At 48.9% G+C, this 19,165-nt stretch overlaps 1 protein-coding gene across 1 annotated transcript in view; it reads left to right on the top strand.

The window, feature by feature from the left end:
• The window catches only part of LOC144769106 (uncharacterized), a 362,128-nt gene that overhangs the window by 71,274 nt on the left and 271,689 nt on the right, over nucleotides 1-19,165 (top strand). The window contains exons 2-3 of the mRNA XM_078653109.1: nucleotides 14,758-14,797; nucleotides 16,118-16,534. Of these exons, the coding sequence (XP_078509235.1) occupies nucleotides 16,432-16,534 (103 nt within the window). The 5' untranslated portion in view covers nucleotides 14,758-14,797; nucleotides 16,118-16,431. The remainder of the gene's footprint in view (nucleotides 1-14,757; nucleotides 14,798-16,117; nucleotides 16,535-19,165) is intronic.

Genomic DNA, 19,165 nt, shown 5'->3' with positions numbered 1-19,165 from the left:
GACTGGAAGACCAATCTGAAGCCAGGTTCTGCTTCCTTACCAAACCCATCAATAAAGTCAAACCCAAAAACTTCTTCAGCTCTTCCAGATTTGTGGGAGTCCACCTTGTAGCTCTAGAGTGGGGCCTAAGTGTGTCACTGTTGTCCCTCAAAAACTGTTCAGCATACAAATTAGTCTGCTCAACAATCTCACCCAAAAATACATCATCCATAAATAACTGAAAATACTGTATGGGCAAAAAATTTTCACAATCCACTCTATACCCTGCATCACCGCTAAAGGCAGGCAACACAGGCTGCACCATGTTAGGATCAACCCAGAGTCCAGCACTTCCAGTAGGAAGGCTAGCAGCCTCAGGCTGAAATCCAGATACCACTTGCACCATCGGCACAGCAGTATCCTCCTCTAAAACAGGCCCTTCATCTGCACTGAGAGAACCTTCATCATCCGATGATTCCATGTGGAGAGAGAACTCACTGCCAGAATCTTCCCCTCCCTCCTCTCCCTCAGACGCACTGTCAGTGTCATAATCCGGCTCAGAGGAAGATTCAAGAAGCATACCTACCACCTGCTGAGCAGTCATTCTACGGCTATCCATAATGATTACTAATAAAGGTAACTTAACACACAAGTCAATAACAACAATCACTATGTAAAATAAGCAATTAACAAAATTCACCTTTATCAAAAATACCTATACACTGCAAAACGATACCACTCACTTGCAAGAAGCAGTTACACCACGTACTCTGCACAGACACTGTATGGATCAACAATAACCCACTAAATAAAAAGAGAAAAAATACATTAGACAATGCAAAACCCATCACAAAGATTTTCTTGCTCAAAATACTAACAAAAAATGCTGCCACTATGAGACCACTTACAAAAATATTAATTCCTACATTACAATATTACTCATTTGGAGCAAATACAACACAAATATTTCACTTACCCAAAAGCTGCAAGAACGCAAAACTGCACAACAACCACTGTCGAAAACCAGAAACAGAAATCAAAAGCTTCACACTGGAATAAAAAGGAGAACAAAAACATTACAATCACATATGCAAACAATGCACCAAACCACCATCCAAGCTAAGGGGTAATTGGGCCTAAGAGTATAAATTAAATATTCCCCCCCAAAAAAGGGGAGCAACCCTTGCCTTGAGACCACCCCCCAAAACAAAAATAAAAAAAAACTCTGGTGTCTAATGGCTTCTGCCCCCCTTGGGAGCAGATGGGCCTAAAAACTTACTGCTACTCTGCCACCCAAAGAGGGCAGAAATGGTCACAATCATCCTCCCTTAAAGACGAGTAACCCATGTCTAAAGGCGGCACGCCACCAAACGGCCCCTCGGGGTGATATTAACAGGGATGATGGACAGAGGTCTTCAGCAAATCTAACTCTCACCCCATCAACTAATCTGGGTTTAATCCATCATCATTGTTTAGCTCACTCCACCACCCGAGTTCTACACATTTAAATCAGCCCCCCCCCCGGGGGGAAAATACAGAACAATTATGGGCCACCAAAAGGGGAGCAACCCTTGCATAAGGGGTCACTCCCCAAAACTACATTTGATAAACTGGGCTCCCTAGGATGGCCCCCATGGAAGTGACCCTTGCTCAAGGGGCCACTCCCCAGTACATTGACCCAATTAAAAAAAAAATAATTCTGCACCCCCAGGGGGGCAGACAAAGCAAATTAGAATGCCCTCAAAACTACATATTAAAAAATAGGCTACCTAAAATGACCCACATGGGAGTGACCCGTGCCCAAGGGGAAACTCCCCAGCACAAATTTTAACATTTATAAATAATAATAAAATTTCTGCTGTCCCAGAGAGGGCAGACAAAACGAAATACATTGCCCCCAAAAGGGGAGCGTCCCTTGCCTAAGGGGTCGCTCCCCAAGACTAAATATTTAGGCATGCATGCCTAAAATGGCCCCGTGGAAATGGCCCTTGCCCAAGGGGCCACTCCCCAAAACATTGCCCGATTTTGTGGCGATTTTTTAAATAAATATTTATTTTTCAGCCCCCTCCCGGGTGGCAGACATTGTGAAATGATGTGCCCCCTTGCCCAAGGGGTCGCTCCCCAAGACTAAAATGGCCCCCATGGGAGTGGCCCTTGCCCAAGGGGCCACTCCCCAAAACAATGCCCGTTTTTGTGGCGATTTAAAAAAAAAATTCTGCCCCCTCCCGGGTGGCAGACATGTCGATTTTTTGTGCCCCCTCATGGGGAGCGACCCTTACCCAAGGGGCCGCTCCCCAAACCAACAAACTTTGCCAAATATAAAAAAAATCCCTGGCTTCTAGTGGGCATTCCGGCTGCACATTCGCACGATCGTGCAGCAGGAATGTTCTAAAGAGGCATCGGGGAAAGGAAAACACTTTCCTTTCCCCCGATGCCTCTTTAATTTAAATCCCCCCCCCCTGCCGCAGCCCCCAAACTTACCTCTTTCTCCTCCGATGCGCAGGAAGCAAATGGCTTCCCTGCGCGTCGGAGGAGAAAGGGACCCTCCAATGACGTCAGCGTGGCTTGCGCGGTGACGTCATTGATGGCGCGGGCGGGGGGAAGCAGGGGAAGGTCTTTCCCTGCCTTCCCTGTGAAAATGAAGTAGATCGGACACCCACGGAGCTCAGCTCGTCATGAGCACTCGAGAGGTGTATGCCATGACGAGCTGAGCTCATCATTAGCATACAAGGGGTTAATAAAAACAGTTCCTCAATGGATACACACTTGCCGCACAGGGAGCTCCATCCTGGTCTCACAGGCAGAAGGAACAAGGCACCGCTCGGGTCATCGGTATGTTGGCATGCTGGTTCTGTGCAGTTGGGTGCGATGCGTGCGGGCTTCTTTCTAGTCACACGGGGAGCGCCCTACACCGTCTTGCACCAGGGACCCATCTCAGTTTTGCCAGCTCCCTTTCTTGGGCAAGGGCTGACTGCGCCTCATCTACTTCGCCTTTCCATTGTGGTTGCTGAGCAGCTGCCGGGACTCTGGGTTGCTGCGTTGGTCGCCTGGCAATGCTGGGGGCTTTTCTTTCTATTGGCTCTGCTAAGAAGCAGCCGCACTGCACACCAGAAACCTTCTCTGCCCTCAGGTCCCTTTTCCTAGTGGGTGGGGGCTCAGCCTAGATTCTGGTACAAAAGGGGTTGGTGATGGACGGAGCATCTGAACCAATCAAACACTCACACCCAGTCAAAAGATCTGGGTTTCATCCATCACCGTTCTTTAGCCCACTCTGCCACCCCAGTTCAGACATGGCTATATGCAAATCAGTCTGACCCTGTGCCTCATGGGAACAGTCCAGCCCGAACTGCCAAGCCATTCCTTCCCTGGACCGGAAACAAGCTTCCGAGGACCGGTTTCTGGCATTCCAGCCATCTTCAGCCCGGCTTGCTTGAATCCAGTGGCAAAGTGAGCAAGGGACTCACGTCTGAGCATACCCTGCCACACTTATGGCGGCCAAAGCGGTACAAAAGGGGGTGGTGATGGACGGAGCATCTGAACCAATCAAACACTCACACCCAGTCAAAAGATCTGGGTTTAATCCATCACCGTTCTTTAGCCCACTCTGCCTCCCCAGTTCAGACATGGCTATATGCAAATCAGTCTGACCCTGTGCCTCATGGGAACAGTCCAGCCCGAACTGCCAAGCCATGCCTTCCCTGGACCGGAAACAAGCTTCCGAGGACCGGTTTCTGGCATTCCAGCCGTCTGCAGCCCGGCTTGCTTGAATCCAGTGGCAAAGTGAGCAAGGGACTCACGTCTGAGCATACCCTGCCACACTTATGGCGGCCAAAGCGGTACAAAAGGGGGTGGTGATGGACGGAGCATCTGAACCAATCAAACACTCACACCCAGTCAAAAGATCTGGGTTTAATCCATCACCGTTCTTTAGCCCACTCTGCCACCCCAGTTCAGACATGGCTATATGAAAATCAGTCTGACCCTGTGCCTCATGGGAACAGTCCAGCCCGAACTGCCAAGCCATGCCTTCCCAAACGCTCCGTCCATCATGCCCTTTTGTACAGCCTAGAATCCAGCACATGGTTCTGCAAGCGGGCTACGGCCACTTCATGGGAGCAGCACTCTAGAGGTTTCCACGAAAGGAAACTCCAGGAAAGCTACACACAAGTGAAGCACAGGAAGCTCCAAAATAAGCGTAAAGCAACAGGAAGGAAATTATCTTTCTTTAGATGAAAAATACAGCACTCACCACATGCTGTTTTGCAAAGTGGTGAAAGAACAGTCTAGTCCTGTCTCCTGCTTCAAACAGGAGCAGCAACTGCAGGCCTTCCCACCCCCCACACATCAGGGGCAGTGCTCATAGCACCGCTCTTCAGGCCTCCTTTTAGATGCAGCAGATTTACTTTGACATCCAGCAAGGATCTGGCAAAGTCTTTTATCTCTCTGAGACTTCCAAAAGAAGGCAAGAACACACAAGCCCTTGAAGATTCTTCACAAGCAGGATACCACAACAGGGCAAAAAGAGGCAGTCCTTTTCCTCCACCACAGACAAAAGCAGCAACTGCAGGCCAACCAACCCCTCACACAGAAGAGGCAGCACTCCTCACACAGCTCTTCAGCTCTTCTTTGCAGGGTCCTTTGTTTCCTAAAGTAATCTAAATCCTGGGGTTCAAGGTATCATACTTATACCCCATTTTGTCATTACTCTATTTGTGGCAGAGTCTCTGAACTCAGTCTAAACCAGTTCTGTTCTCCCTCGTCCAGCATGACCACAGGGGGTCAAGACAGCATTGTGCAAAGGAGACACACTCTATTCAGGAGCTAGAGAAACTTCTCCAACCACTTTAAATGCAGACAAGGTCTATTCAGCCCAGTGATGAGTCACCCAGGAAAGTCAGCACACAGCTCAACCTCCCTAGTGACTGTCTAGAATGAATTCATATCTGCAGCTCCTGTCACTCAAACAACAGACACTCAATACACAAACATGCAGAGGCCCTCAGAATGGTCACGTAAGAAAATGACCACTTCCTAAAAGTGGCATTTTCAAATACACAATTTAAAAACAACCTTTACTAAAAGGTATGTTAATAAATTCTTTTTTTAAAAAAATATTTATTTTTATTGCAGAAACACAGAAAAGTTCATCCTACACTGGAGCCCTTCAGCTCAGCCATGTTAGAAAGCGTCGTAACAATTATGTAGTGTCAAACGGCCATTCAGCCCACATCCCGGAGGTCGGGCGGCAAATGTCGGCCCTCTTCTGAAGGCATTTCCACAATAACCAGCTTAGGCATTCAAAACACTTTAATTTTCTGCTTTTTCAACTTTTAACCCCTACCCCCCCCCCAACTGTACAATTTAACTCAATCCCGTGCTGCAGTCACGGAAGTGGGCACTTCATACACTTCTGGCTGCCTTCGTGGTAAGTACTCCAAATACTCGTGCATATAAGTTTGCAGCTCCCCCTCCCCCCGTCCCATCACCACCCAACACGGAGCAATGCTTCACATTATCCTTATCCTCCCGCTCTGCGTTTTAATCCCCCTATACCCACACCCATGGCTTCTTATTGTCTTCAGTTCTCTTTTCATATTGCAGTAGCTGTCCCGCCCCCCTCTATTCCTCTAGTCACCTCCCCTAGTACCCCTCCCTCCAATCCATGGTACTGTCTCCATTTGGCCCACACTCTGCGGAACTTTTTGGGGCAGCCCCTTGCTTTATAGCTCACCCTTTCTGCGGCCATGTAGAGATTCAAATCCCGCCTCCATTCCTCAATGTCTGGTGTCTCCGAGGCTCCCCAGTATTTGGCAATATCCCTTTTTGCTACTACCAGTGCTAGCACCAAGAAAATGAGTAGTGGGCGTGGCAAGTCTACCTCGTTTGTCATGCCCAGTAGGGCCAACTTAGGGTCTAGCGATAGTTCCACCTCCAGGACCTCCCCCAGTTCAGTAAAAATGTGTGTCCAATAGGTACTTATTCTGTCGCAGGCCCAAATGGTGTGAAAGAAGTCCCCTTGTTGTTGGTGGCACAGAAGGCATGCCGGGTCATTTATTTTCCCCATTTTAAGGAGCCGTACTCTATCGAAATACTCTTCTATGAAGCACATTTAGCTGAATGAGGCGTAGCCTCGATTTGATTGCTACTTCCCGGGGATGCATGAGGACGATCTCCCAGTCCAGATCTTCCATAGCTCCCAGATCTGCCTCCCATATGCCCCTTAACTTGGTCAAGTCGCCCAGCATGTTATTAGTCAGGGTTTTATAGCTGAAGGATACCGCCTGATCACTTATCTGCTCCTGGAGGAGCCTGCCTTCCAGTGGCGCATATTCTGGTATCTCTGCGAGCATGATGTTTTGGGCCCTCCATGCATGTCTCAGCTGTGTGTATTTAAACATTTGTGTGTGGTGCAGTCCAAACTCTGTCTGAAGTACCTGGAATGGCTTCAGTTCTCCCCGGGAGATCACGTCCCCTATGTTTGATATGCCAATGTCATCCCACCTTTGGAAGCCCCTCAGCTTACAGATTTCTGTTAACCATTGGCAATGCCATAACGGCGTCTGTCTAGTGGGTTTGCCCTCCCATCCCATGCGTTTTGTGGCCTTGGACCAGGCTCTCAGTGTGATTATCGTCGCCGGTAGGAGCGACTTCCTCGTCGAACCACCGTACAGGTAGTATAGTATAGTTTTGGGCGACATCTTGTACCTTTCGAGCGCATATGTCGGGTGATCCGCCGGTGCGTGGATCCATTCATTTATCGGGGTCAAGTGTTCCGCCCAATAATAGGCCTCTAGGTTGGGTAGCGAGATCCCCCCACTGTATTGGTGTCATTGGAGCATCTGCAGGGCTATCCGTGGTTGCTTTCCCAACCACAGAAAGGCACGAAGATCTGCATGGATCTTCGGTAAGGTAGTGTTCGGGAGTGGGTAGTATTCATTTTGAAGTACATATAGGAACTTCGGGAGGGTAATCATTTTGTACATCGCCGCCCGGCCCAGAAGAGTGAGCGGCAATTGTTTCCATCTAGTCATGTCTGCCACCGCCTCCCCCATGATCCGTGCTATGTTTTTACTGAATGAGAGTTTCTCATCTATGGTAATGTTAATGCCCAGGTACTGAAATCCTACCGTGGTAGTAACCAGTGTTTCCGGCAGGGTCCCCCACACCTCCTTCCCTTGTGGATCATATAGTACCGATTTATGCCAGTTGATCGTGTGGCCTGCTCTCGCTCCATATCTGTCTAATTCCTCAAATAACACCGGCACCGTAGTGTCGGGTTGATTGATGTACAGTAGCACGTCATCGGCATATAGGGATATTTTTTCTTGCACCGCATCTGAAGATCCTCGCGGGAAGCCATGAATATCTGGGTTCTGTCTTATCTTTGCGGCCAGGATTTCGATAGTTAGTGTGAATAGAAGAGGCGACAGCGGGCACCCCTGGCGCGTACCCCTTTCAACCCGGAATTCACGAGATAATCTCCCATTCACCCGCACTCCCGCTCTCGGGGCCGTGTATAGGAGCTGTATCCACCCCCGGAATTTTGGGCCAAGGCCAAATCTCTGTAGCGCCGCCATAAGGAAGGGCCAGTGCACCGCATCGAACGCCTTTTTGGCATCGAGGGAGAGGAACCAGTGGGGTTCACTCCTGACCTTGACTTCTTGCAGCCAGTTGTGTGTGCGCCTAAGGTTTAGCTTGGTTGCTCTGTCTGGCAAAAATCCCGATTGATCCATATGTATTAGGTGCGGGATTACTGTTCGTAGGCGATGCGCTAAGATGGTCGCTATGATCTTCACCTCCATATTAAGGAGAGAAATGGGGCGGTATGAGGGGCAATCCTCTCTTGGTTTGCCCTCCTTATAAATCGGTACAATGGTGGCTAGTGCGAGGTCAGGTGGAAGGGCCCCTTCCTGGTATGCTTCGGTGAAGAGGACTTTAAGGTGCCGCGTCAAGAGATCAGTTGCGCGTTTAAAGAATTCCGCAGGGAACCCGTTTGGTCCCGGCGTCTTACCCGTTTTCAGTTTGGTTATAGCGTCTGATATCTCGTCTGACGTGATATGTGTTTCCAACACCGAGCATGCATCGGAGGACAATACTGGTACCTCCGTTGTTCCCATATATTGCAGCGCCATGTCCATATCCCCTAGATCTCTGGCCGCATAAAAGCTTTCGTAATGGGACGCGAAAGCCTCCGCTATCCCCTCGTCATTGCTCACTATGTCCCCCTCTGCTGGCTTGATGCATTCCACCCACATAGCCATCCTTTCCTTCCTACTCAGCCATGCCAGTAGCCTACCAGATTTATCTCCGACATCGTATAAACGATGGAGAGTCGCCAGGGACTGTGTTCGTGCCTCTTTGGAGACCACCTCTCTATACTTCTTTTGAGTGTCTAGCAGTCGTCGCAGAGTCACCGCGTCCTTGTGCGTTTGATATTTCTCTTCCAAATTCAAAATTGTGGCTTCCAGGTCTGCCACCTCCGCAAGCTGTTTCCGTCGCTCCTCCCCCAACCTCCTCTGTATTCTATCTCGCAGAACCGGCTTCATCGCCTCCCAGAAGGTAGTCCCTGGAGCGACTGATCCTTCATTCTCAGCTACATATACCTTAATGTCTGCCCTGATGCCGCGTGCAATCTCCGGTTTCTGGAGCTCCCAAGCCGCCAAACGCCATTCCGCGCCTCTCCCTCTCCTCACCCCTCCCACCTTTGCATACAGGGGCGAGTGGTCCTAAATACCCCTCGCTTTGTATTCTACCACGTCATCCGCAGTTAGGTATTGCCTCGCTACGAATATATAGTTGAGCCTCGAAAAGACCCTATGTACCCCAGAGTAGAATGAGTATGCGGTCTGTGTAGGGTGTCGCCACCGCCATATGTCAGTGAGTCCTATTGTGGCCATCTGCTGAGACAATGCTGTCTGTGTGCCCCCTCTACGTGCCTGCCCAGTGCGATCTTGCTCTTCAGACATTACATCGTTAAAATCGCCTCCCACTATTTGTATCGTGTCCGCTGTATCTAAAAGAATGGACGCGACTGCCTTGAGCGTACGTGCTTGGAGTTTCGGCGGTGCATAAACCGAGATTATGGTGTACCTAAGTCTCCTCCACGTCCCCTGCACTCCCACATAAGTTCCTTGAGGGTCACTCCATGTGCGTGTGGTACAGAACGGGGATGACTTTTTGAGGAGTATCGCTACCCCTCTGGAATCCGACGTGTACCCTGCATGTGCCAGGACCTCATGCCGCCCCCTCGCTATGAATGCACATTTGTTCCCTCGCAGGTGTGTTTCTTGCAATAGAATTATGTCCGGTGCTATTCTCTTAAGGTAGGCCGTCACCAGTCCCCGTTTAATTTTAGATCCCAGGCCATTCACGTTCCATGTTAGGATGGTGACTCCCCTGTCTTCCTGTTGCGGTGTATCTAATGTATTTGCCATTGTGAAGATTGATCCTTATCTGCCATTGGTATCCGTGTTGGATACAGGAAACGGTGTGTCAAGTGCATGGATGTAGTGCCCCCCCCCTGTGCCCCAACAAACTCGAAAATCCCCCCCCCCACCCACCTCCCTCCCCTTCCAGATGTGTCCTTGACAGGGACATAGCTTTCCGAAGGAGTAGGCCTGTCGCCCACCCACCAAGCCCTCCCTAACAAACCCCAAACAACCTTACAAACGTGTCAAACACAACACAATAAAGGGGGTGTCAACTTGCGTGCTTCCCTGTAGCGGGCTGCCACTCCAATTCTTCCAGTCCTCCCAGTGACGGGTCCGTCCTCTTTTCCCCAGTGTCTCTAAGCTGATGGTGCCTTGTGCGTCGTAGTCCCTCTTCCGTTAGGATTTGGAGTCTTGAGATTCAGATTCGGGCGCACTGTGTTGTCCCGATCGGTCCTGTTCCAACACCCTGATTTCTTGTACCAACGGATGATCTGATTGTCTTTCGTCGTCTTCTCCCTCCCCACCCGATGTGGGACTGTCGAGTGTATCCTCTTCATCTCCTTCGGATCGTGCCGTGTTGCGCAACACCGCAAATCTCGAACCCGGTGCTGCTGCGCCTCCTGGAGAGGCAGAACGCCCCTTCCTTGCCGTCCCTGTGTCGCGGCCTCTGTATGGCGTCGCTGGCGTTTGCCTCCTAGCACGTCTGGATTTCGGTCTCTGAGGCTTCGGAAGTTCCCAACGAGTCATGTTTTTCAGCGACCTATCTAGCACCTCACGTCTTGCAATCTCTCTACTGTTTAGGATCGGAAGTTCTTTCAGCCATTGCCACGCGTCTTCCGGGTGTGCAAAAAAGAGTGTCTGTTCATTGAATAGCACCTTACGTTTCGCAGGGAACAGTAGCATGTACGAAATTTTCAAGTCTCTAAGTTTGGCCTTCACCGAGTCGAAGGATCGCCTTTGCTTTTGCACCTCTTGGCTGTAATCCGGAAAGATCATGATGTGCGAGTTTTCCATCCGGATCTCACCCAACTTCCTCGCCTCTTTCAGTATCAAGTCTCTGTCTGCAAAGTTCAAAAAACGTGCAATAACCGGACGCGGTCGTGCCCCCTCCAGCGGTTTCGCAAGGAGTGCTCTGTGCGCCCTCTCTATTATGAAACATGGCGAAAATTGTGCTAGTGGGAATGTTTCTCGCAGCCACGCATGCAGGAAGGACACCATGTCGTTCTTTTCAATTCCTTCCCTAAATCCCACAAAGCGTAGATTGTTACGCCGGGCTCTATTTTCGGCGTCATCCACTTTCCAGGCGAGCTGGCGATGCGATGCTTGTAGCTCCGCCATGTCCTTCCGTAACGTCGTGATAGTGTCTTCGGCTTCCTCCATTCGTGTCTCCGCCGAGGTGACCCTGTCAGATAGATTACGAAAGTCCTGTCGTAAGAGTGTCACTTCCGAACCCACCTCACCTATTTTTACCTCCAATGCCGCTCTGGACTCCTGGATGTCTGTACGGGAGGCCTGGATTGCCGCCATTAGCCGATCGGCGTCAGAACTCATGTTAGGGGCTGTTGGGAGGTTATCCGCAGCCTGGCGCAGCAAAGTTGTCCATTGGGCCCTGTTTGGGTCCTTTCGGCGGAATGTCCTTTTTCCCCATGGCTTTTCCGGGTGGTCGCCAGTCAGGTGTTCCGCTGGCAAGTCGCTTCTCACCACTCGGACGTTAGGTGGGGCTTCAGGGTGTTCTCTCGCTGTGTCCGATGGTAGGGCCCTCTCTTCAGTCCTTTCTTCCACACCGGGGGCCCCAGGCGTCCCTGTTTCACCCCGTTCCGGCAGTGGCGCCGTCCGCCTCCCCCAACCTCCAAAAGTTTACCGGCTTGGCCCGGTCAGTAATCTTTGGCAGGCGCGCCTTCTGCTCCCCTGCCAACCGGTCACGGACACTCCAGGCCTATCTCCCTCTCCCGGTCGCACACTACCCACCGTCGCTCTCGAGGCTTTGCGCCCCTTTCTCCTTGCGTAGACGGTGTGTGATAATATATTTCAACGGTCGCTTCCGGTGCTCCGACCTGTGGTGGCGGTGTTTCTGGCTCGTTGCTGTTCGTATTGCCCGTAGGTGCCCTCCAACCTGGTTACCGCCTCCAAGGGAACACCGACATGTGCTTCTCTATGCCTCGCGGTTCCTACGCCTCTCAGAGCGTGTCTCAATCTTCGTGTCCCCCAGGCGAAGTCAGGTGTGCCGCCGTGTTACCCTCCGTGCGGGGGGGGGGGAGTTCCGGGGCTCTCCCGGGTGTCCCTTCGCGTCTCTCCCGGCTCTATCGGCAGGGTCCGCCCGTCGTTCCGTGGGCCCCCTGAGGAGGAGCTGGTGTCGCGTCGTAGGTGTATCCCCCACCTATTGTGCTGTGGTCTGGGTGGACGGGTCTGGAGTTGCTGGGCGTCCCTTCAGTGGAGGTCGGGTGCTTGTCCCCAGCCCACGCGCCTGCCGCCGTGTTCCCTCCGGACTCACCGCCACCCCCAGTCTTCTGGCGCCCTGCCGCCGGGGATCAGGATCGTCGGCCGCGGTCTTGGACGGGATCGGAGCTTCACCTCCCGGGAGCGGTATGGGCGCTGTATCCCACGCCCGCCGCGGCTCCCCTCTTACTCCGCCACCGCTCCCGATCCCCTCACGCCGGCCAGTCGGGAGCCCGCCTCGCTCCTCTCAGGGCCGAAGGCTCCCCCTCGTAGCTCCGGGCGCCATCTTAGTGCAGGTCACCCTGTGATGTGTGATGTCCGGATCCGCGGATGGAGGGGGGGGAACCGATCCGATGCAGGGGATCGCTCGGGGTGTGCCTGCTGTCTAGCGTGTCCCTCACCTTAGCAGCGTCACTCAGGGGGGGGAGAGCCGGGCGTCAGAACTCACTGCGCTCGAAACACCCGGGTACCGATGGCCGCCATCTTGGTGCAGTCGGGTGTACGATCCGGCTACTCCGTCGCGTTTTTCCTGTTCGTATCGCCGTACAACTTCTTCTTGCCCCTTTCATCAGTTGCAGGACACCTTTAGTTTAATGGTTTTTTTGGAGGTACTGGTCGAGTTTTCTAGCCGGATCACGAGGCAGTCTCCCAGGAGCTCCGCAGTCGCACGTCCTAACCGGCCATGCTGCTGGCCACGCCCCCTTATGTTAATACATTATTAGTTCAGAGAGCCTGAACTCCATTTCTCTATCTTGTCTCAATTGAAAGTTACACATGTAAAATGGTGCAGTGCTGCTCCAGTAAAAGCCTATGGGACAGACAGTCTTTCAGTAGTGAAAAATGAAATACACAGTATTTCACTATCAGGTTCATGCAAAATACCCCAGTACATGTCCTACCTTTCACATACACTGCACCCTGCCCATAGTGTTACCTTTGGCCTACCTGACTGGTGCTATCATGTAAGTAAAGGGAAGATTTGTGGCTGGCTAGTGGGATCCCTTGCCAGGTCAACATGGTAGTTTAAAACTGCATGCACAGACACCGCAGTGGCAGGTCTGAGACACATTTACAGGGCTACTCATGTGGGTGGCACAACCAGTGCTTCAAGCCCACTAGTAGCATTTGATGTACAGGCCCTGGCACACTCAGTGCACTTTACTAGGGACATACCAATAAATCAAATATGCCAGTAAATGTTAACCAATTATATCCATAATTTATACAGAGGGCATATGCACTTTAGCACTGGTTAGCAGTGGTAAAGTTCCCAGAATCTATAGCCAACAAAACAGGGTCAGAAAATAGGAGGCAAAAGCTAAAGGTTTGGGGATAAACCTGCCAAAGGGGCCAAGTCTAACAACCAGGCAGTGATCCTTTAAACCAAGAGGTTGAATAGGCTTCTCAAAATAAAAGGAACAACACGGACTGTAGGTAATATAGTGGACGGAACTCCAACATGTGCATATTGATTTTGGTAGTCTTATAATTTGTGTTTCGTTTCTATTGGCTAAGTACATATGCCTACACTGGTTATGATGGTGACAGTCATTTTGACAGATATGAGTGCACCTTAGATGTGTTCTATTAGAAGCTTAAGACAGCTCCCTAATATTCATAGCTGTTACCAGTCATTAGTACTTAGAACTCTGTACAGTACGCAGACTTTTATCTGTTGGAGCTGTGGTTCTTGTCACACAGGTAGTATTGATGCCTGAGAGATACTATAGGTTATAGCCAATCACCTATGCTAAATGTTATGTGGAAAATATATAAATTTCCTCGCAGAATGGTGCAGTACCACTTCGTATGAGAAGTTTCTCTCAAGTCCTTGAAGAGTCCTTTCACAAAGGTGCATTGGCGCAGTGGCATTACCAGATGTCACCCGAGAGTCATATACAAGTCCTCGCAGTACCACGTTACAGTACATCAGCTGGTTCTATAATCATGCCCTGATAAAGCAAGCACAACTACCCCCTCAGTTTCTGGATTACAGAGAATTATGATTTGACCAGACCTCACCTTCAATGCTAAGGCAATTCCCCGCCCCCCCCCCCCCCTGCTGATGTCTCCTGGATCCCATTGTTCATGACAAGGTCAGCTCGTCATAAGCACACGACCAGTGTACTGCATGACGAGCTGAGCTCGTCATGAGCGTGAAAGGGGCTAAAAGTCTTCTTTTATTGAAAGCAGAAAAAAACAAGGGGAACATTTGACTGTGCTTTAGAGCTAGGGAGATGTTAGGACATGGCAACAATACATATATTTGCATAATCTCCTTAGCTTGTCTAATAATGTTTTCTTCCTTTCTGTTGGCTAAATACATATGTCAGTGCTGGAATTTGTATAGTGAGAAGATTGTCTGATTTACAGGTTTAAAAGTGTCCTCTTGCTGTAATTTTGGGGCTAGTAGAGGAGGTTGATACTGATGTAAATGGATTTTTTTGATCCTCTCTATGATCTAATCCCTACACACCAAGTAACTACACATGCTTCCCTCTTTCAATGCGCACAGGCATACATCACTCTGTCTGAGCAAAATCCTATTTTATCATTGGTTGTTGTATGTTGCATTTAGTAAAATGTAATGGAGACAATTTCTGACGAGACAAGATAATGAAGAAAGAATCGAGAAAATTAAGCATCAGAATCTGATCTTTGGGAATCCATGTTTACTTTGATACTCCTGCAACAAATATCTGGATATTGATCTTTTTTAAAGGAAGGAAGGATGATATATAAAGTTATGTTATTTCTGATGAATGATCTTTGGACCCAAAAGGCTGAAACTCGTTGGAGTTCATAGCCTGAAAATGTGTAAACATTTCCGCCGCAGTATATGCACATGCTTGGTTCCATTATTTGTTTTTGCCCTATTTTCATCATTCCTATTTCTCTTTTTACTTTCTAGTGTACATCAGATTATCACCCAACAGGTGCGTCCGGCACAGGTAAGAGCGGTAGGGCAGGGTTAAGGGGTAAGTTAACAGACAACGGGATAGGTAAAATAAACTAAATAAATAAATAGAACCACTTACTTGTGCTCGCCAAGGTAGGCTTCAGATTAGCAGGATTTGACTATTGGTCCACTCTATAAATGGTTTCAAAGTCATATCTGATAAATGTATGATTTGCGATGCAGCCAGTGTCCACGTCATTCACATTTGAACAGGAACTGGAGAGCCCTGAGTGAGTCTTTGGTGTTTGTATGTTGAATAAGATGGAGAGTACAGTCTAAAAGCAGAATTGATGAGTTGTGTATTCACTCATGGATGAGTCCTTCACTTTTAGTGGTGGTATCCATTAAGCCATACATCCGCGTTTAGTTAGCCAATGTGTTCCTTCATATATTTTAACAGCATAGTGGGCATGTTTAAACTCCAGGGGCCATATTACCAGCAAACTGTGATAAACATCGCAGAGCACCCTTAGCGCGAATAGTTTTATCGCCGGCTATCGCTGGAATATTTAGCCACGCTAACGCTGTGTTAGCAACGAATAGCGCTATGGCGTTAAATATTCCATCGATAGCGTGAAAAACTGCCAGTCATTGCTGAAAAACCAGTGAGCATCCTGGCAATACGGCTAAATGCTTGCTGATGTGGCCGTAACCCAATAATCCACCTCCCATTATGTGCATGCCTAAGTAGGGATTTTAGCAGGTGTAACTTTCAGGCGATAGCCGCGGTTTGCGCAAGTTATTGTTTTGCTCTGAGGGACGTGGTAATAGGGGGAATGTGAGTTACCGACTGTTTTCAGTCGCTTTGATGTTGGGAACGCCCACTTTGCATCTCATTAGCGATGTTTATCGCTGACATGCAAAGCAGTACGGGAACGGGCGCTATTGGCAGTAACTGTCGCTAACAGCAGTTAGTGACAGCTTGTTGATTGGGCGATAGAAATAACGCTGCTTTAGTGGCAGAAAGTGCCACTAAAGCGGCGTAATTACCCTTGCTAATATGCCCCCTGGTTTTTCTTTGGATCACTTTAATGCTGAGTAAATTCCTGGGGCCTTATTTATGAAGGCCTTGCGCCGCCGGTGCGTCACTTTTAACATGGGAAAAAGTGACGCACCGGCGGCGCAAGGCCTTCATAAATAAGGCCCCTGGATGCAACTCTTGTGCCTCTGCGCCAGGGGGGTACTTAAAGAGTACCTACACCTTCACCATCATCGAGCAGTCAGTCTTGTGACAGCAATCATTCCAGTTCCCTTCTCATTTAACTGTTCTCACACTTGCTTGTTTTAAATGTTGCTTTGCTTTCTTTCTCAGGAAGGTGAGAGGATACAATTGTTTTCCTCAGGAGACAGCAGTTTACTTTGTGGTTAACCGCCTACAGAGCGCAGTTACAAGAGGCAGGCACAGCACGCTCCGGACTGCTAGCTCAAGACTTCATAGTAGGAAGCCACAGAAGAGAGCAACAGAGATCTGACGAAAACTAATGAAAGATCCCGCTGAGGACAAGTTAGGGGAACAGCAGAGGTCTCTTGAACGGAAACATCCAATTAGCACACAAGGAACAACTTCTGGGGACAGCTGCAGAACACAGAGCATCTTCTGGCACAGAGGGTTCTGGGCGGTGACCAATGAGCTGGTCAGTGGTGGCTGTGACCCCTGTCGTGTGGATCAGCGGAGGCTGGGCCCTGTCCTTGGTGGCACTGCTGCTGGTCTGTATGAACTGCTGGCCAAGTAAGTGACTTTCACAAAGCAGGGGAGCCTTTGGATTTTTTTTTGGGGGGGAGGGGGTAATGATAAGGGTGGGATATCGCACCTTTATCCCGTTTTATGGCAGGTAATATTACCCTAAGGTCTGTTTTCTTTCTGGTGTAGAACTATTTAAGCATGGAACGAAAATCCCCGCCAAAGCAAAGCCTCTTCTAAACGTCATCTAAATTCCTGCTATGCTAACGTCGCTCATAAAAAACAGCTCCCTTGTCAAATTTGCAGCTGCGCATGCTCCACAGAAACTCCGGACCATATTTACGAAGGTTTTGTGCTGAGGCAAAGATACACAAAGTGGCGCAAAGCAGTACATACTCTTAAAAGAGTATGCGCTTATTTACAAGTCCCTTGCACCACTCCTACGTCACACTTAACATGGTAAAAAGTGACGCAATGGCTGCGCCAGAGGCTTGTGAATATGCCCCTATGTACCTTTGCGCTGGAAAGGTGCAAGTTCTCACGGAAGAGGTGCTTTAGGCTGCTTTGATCTATTATCCAAGGCTTTTGCTTTACTTTAAGTCATGCGGACTTTAGGTGGGTGTAATTTGGGGAGATTAGCACAACCACGGGGCATATCAGCAACAGTCAGCAATAATTATCGCTAAGCGCGCGTAGCGCGAGCATAAGTATCGCCAGCTATTGCTGGTTTATATCGCAGAGATAGCGCGTTATCAACAATGATTATCTCCAATGCAATATAAATTCAAGCGATAGTGGCAAAATGTGCGATTATCGCTGGAAATCCAGCGATAATCGCACAGCAATGGGCAAAACCTTGTTGATAGGGCTGTGTGGTCTCAGCCTTATAATCCACCACCCATAGGCTATTATAGTTTAGTCAGCTTAAAAGCAGGCATAATGAACTCTGCGATAGACGCGGTTACGCTACTTTTATCGTCGCTGTGCAGGTTAGCGTGCATCTTGATGATTGGAGAAACGTGTTAGCGACATTTCCCAGGTTATTTTAGTCAGTTACGCCCACTTTGCATGTCTTTAACATTGCAAAGCTGGGCGTTGAGGAAACGGGCACAGAGGCATAGGAACACGTGCTAGTGTGTCAATGCTGATAGTGCGATAAAAATATCACCGCTATTTGCCCGAAAACATACGTTAAAGCGGCGATATTTTTATCGCGAGGCCTTGATGATATGCCCCCATGTTTTTGATGCAAAGCCCGCTCTGACCATGATAACAGGTCGGGCTATCCATATACAATTGAAATCTCCCTGGGGCAAGTGCATAATGGATACATGTATTAATTTCTCCGAATATTACACACATTGCATGAGTGCTGCACCATACAGCTCACATACAAAGTGTGAAATGTTTAGGAATTCGTCTAGGCCCAGGATTTTGTACTGGCAGGGTATGCTTCGTGTTCAAATCCTATGCTAGACAGCCTGTGCAGCTATGGCAGGGGTAATGAACAGCATCAGCCATTTTTTTTAAATGAATATTCTCTGGGCTGCTTCCCCCCCTTGCACAATGCAGCACAGCATACTTGGTTTCTACAGTGAATCATGCAAAAAATAATAGATCTGTTCCTTAGTGTGCATGCTTGGCTTGTCCAGCGTTAACCCTCACACTCCCACTCAGTTATTGGCAATTACATTGAAAAAAAATCTTTCTGTGCCATTTCTCTCCTTACTTCACCCCAACTCTTGTCCCATAATGTTCTCTTGTAACTTCTTTCCCCATCTCTACTTCTCTATGTACCTTCATCTCTTTTTTCTATCTCACCTCTCTCTACCTCAACTTTGTCTACCTCACGTCTCTGTCAATACACCCAATATACCTCAATCAACTTCATCTTTCTCTACTTCTCTCTCCTCCCTCTTTATACCACTCTCTCTGCATACATCTATATCTATCACTGTCATTACATTTTCCCTGCCTTGAATCTCAATACCTCGGGCTTCTCTGTATATCTCATTGCTCCTTTCCATCTTACATCCCTGTATTATCTATCTGCTTCACTCACACAACTGTATCTCTATTTTCTCCTCACCCTCTCCATGTTTCTACTACCTCACCTCTATACCTCTCTCTCATCCCCTTCTCTACTGCACCACTCCCCCGCATCTCTCTATTTCATTTCTCACCCTATCTCACATTTCCCCCACTACCTGACCTCTCTTTACCTGACTGCTCTCTTCCTACCTAGCCTCCCAATTTACCTCACCATTAGTTCACTACCTCACCTCTCCACCACCCCTTTCTCTCGGTCTACCTCTATTTCCTTTCCTTCACCTCTAAAAAATCTGCCTCTTCTCTGGCTACCTCTGTTTCTTTACATTTACCCTTTTTCTCCATCATCAACTCCTTTCTCTCTCCTTCTCTATCACAAAAACATATATCTATCTCTGGACCTTCTCCATTTCTACTCAGCCCCCCACCTCTGCTTTCTCCTCAAACCTCTTTCTTTGTAGGCATCTCACCCTCACCATCAGCTCCTCCGACAACACTATGCATCTGTATAAACCTCACCTCTTTCGCTCTAGTTCAGGTATGTCTCTCAACCTCCTCTTTTTGCAATACCTCACATTTCTCTTTCAATCCTTCATCCCTTTGTCTGCTTTGCCCTTTTCCCCACTACAG

Source organism: Lissotriton helveticus, chromosome 7 (genome assembly GCF_964261635.1).
Source record: "Lissotriton helveticus chromosome 7, aLisHel1.1, whole genome shotgun sequence".
In the NCBI taxonomy this organism is placed as follows: Eukaryota; Metazoa; Chordata; class Amphibia; order Caudata; family Salamandridae; genus Lissotriton; species Lissotriton helveticus.
Note: the sequence above shows the minus strand (reverse complement) of the source record. Positions and strands in the feature narration are given on the sequence as shown.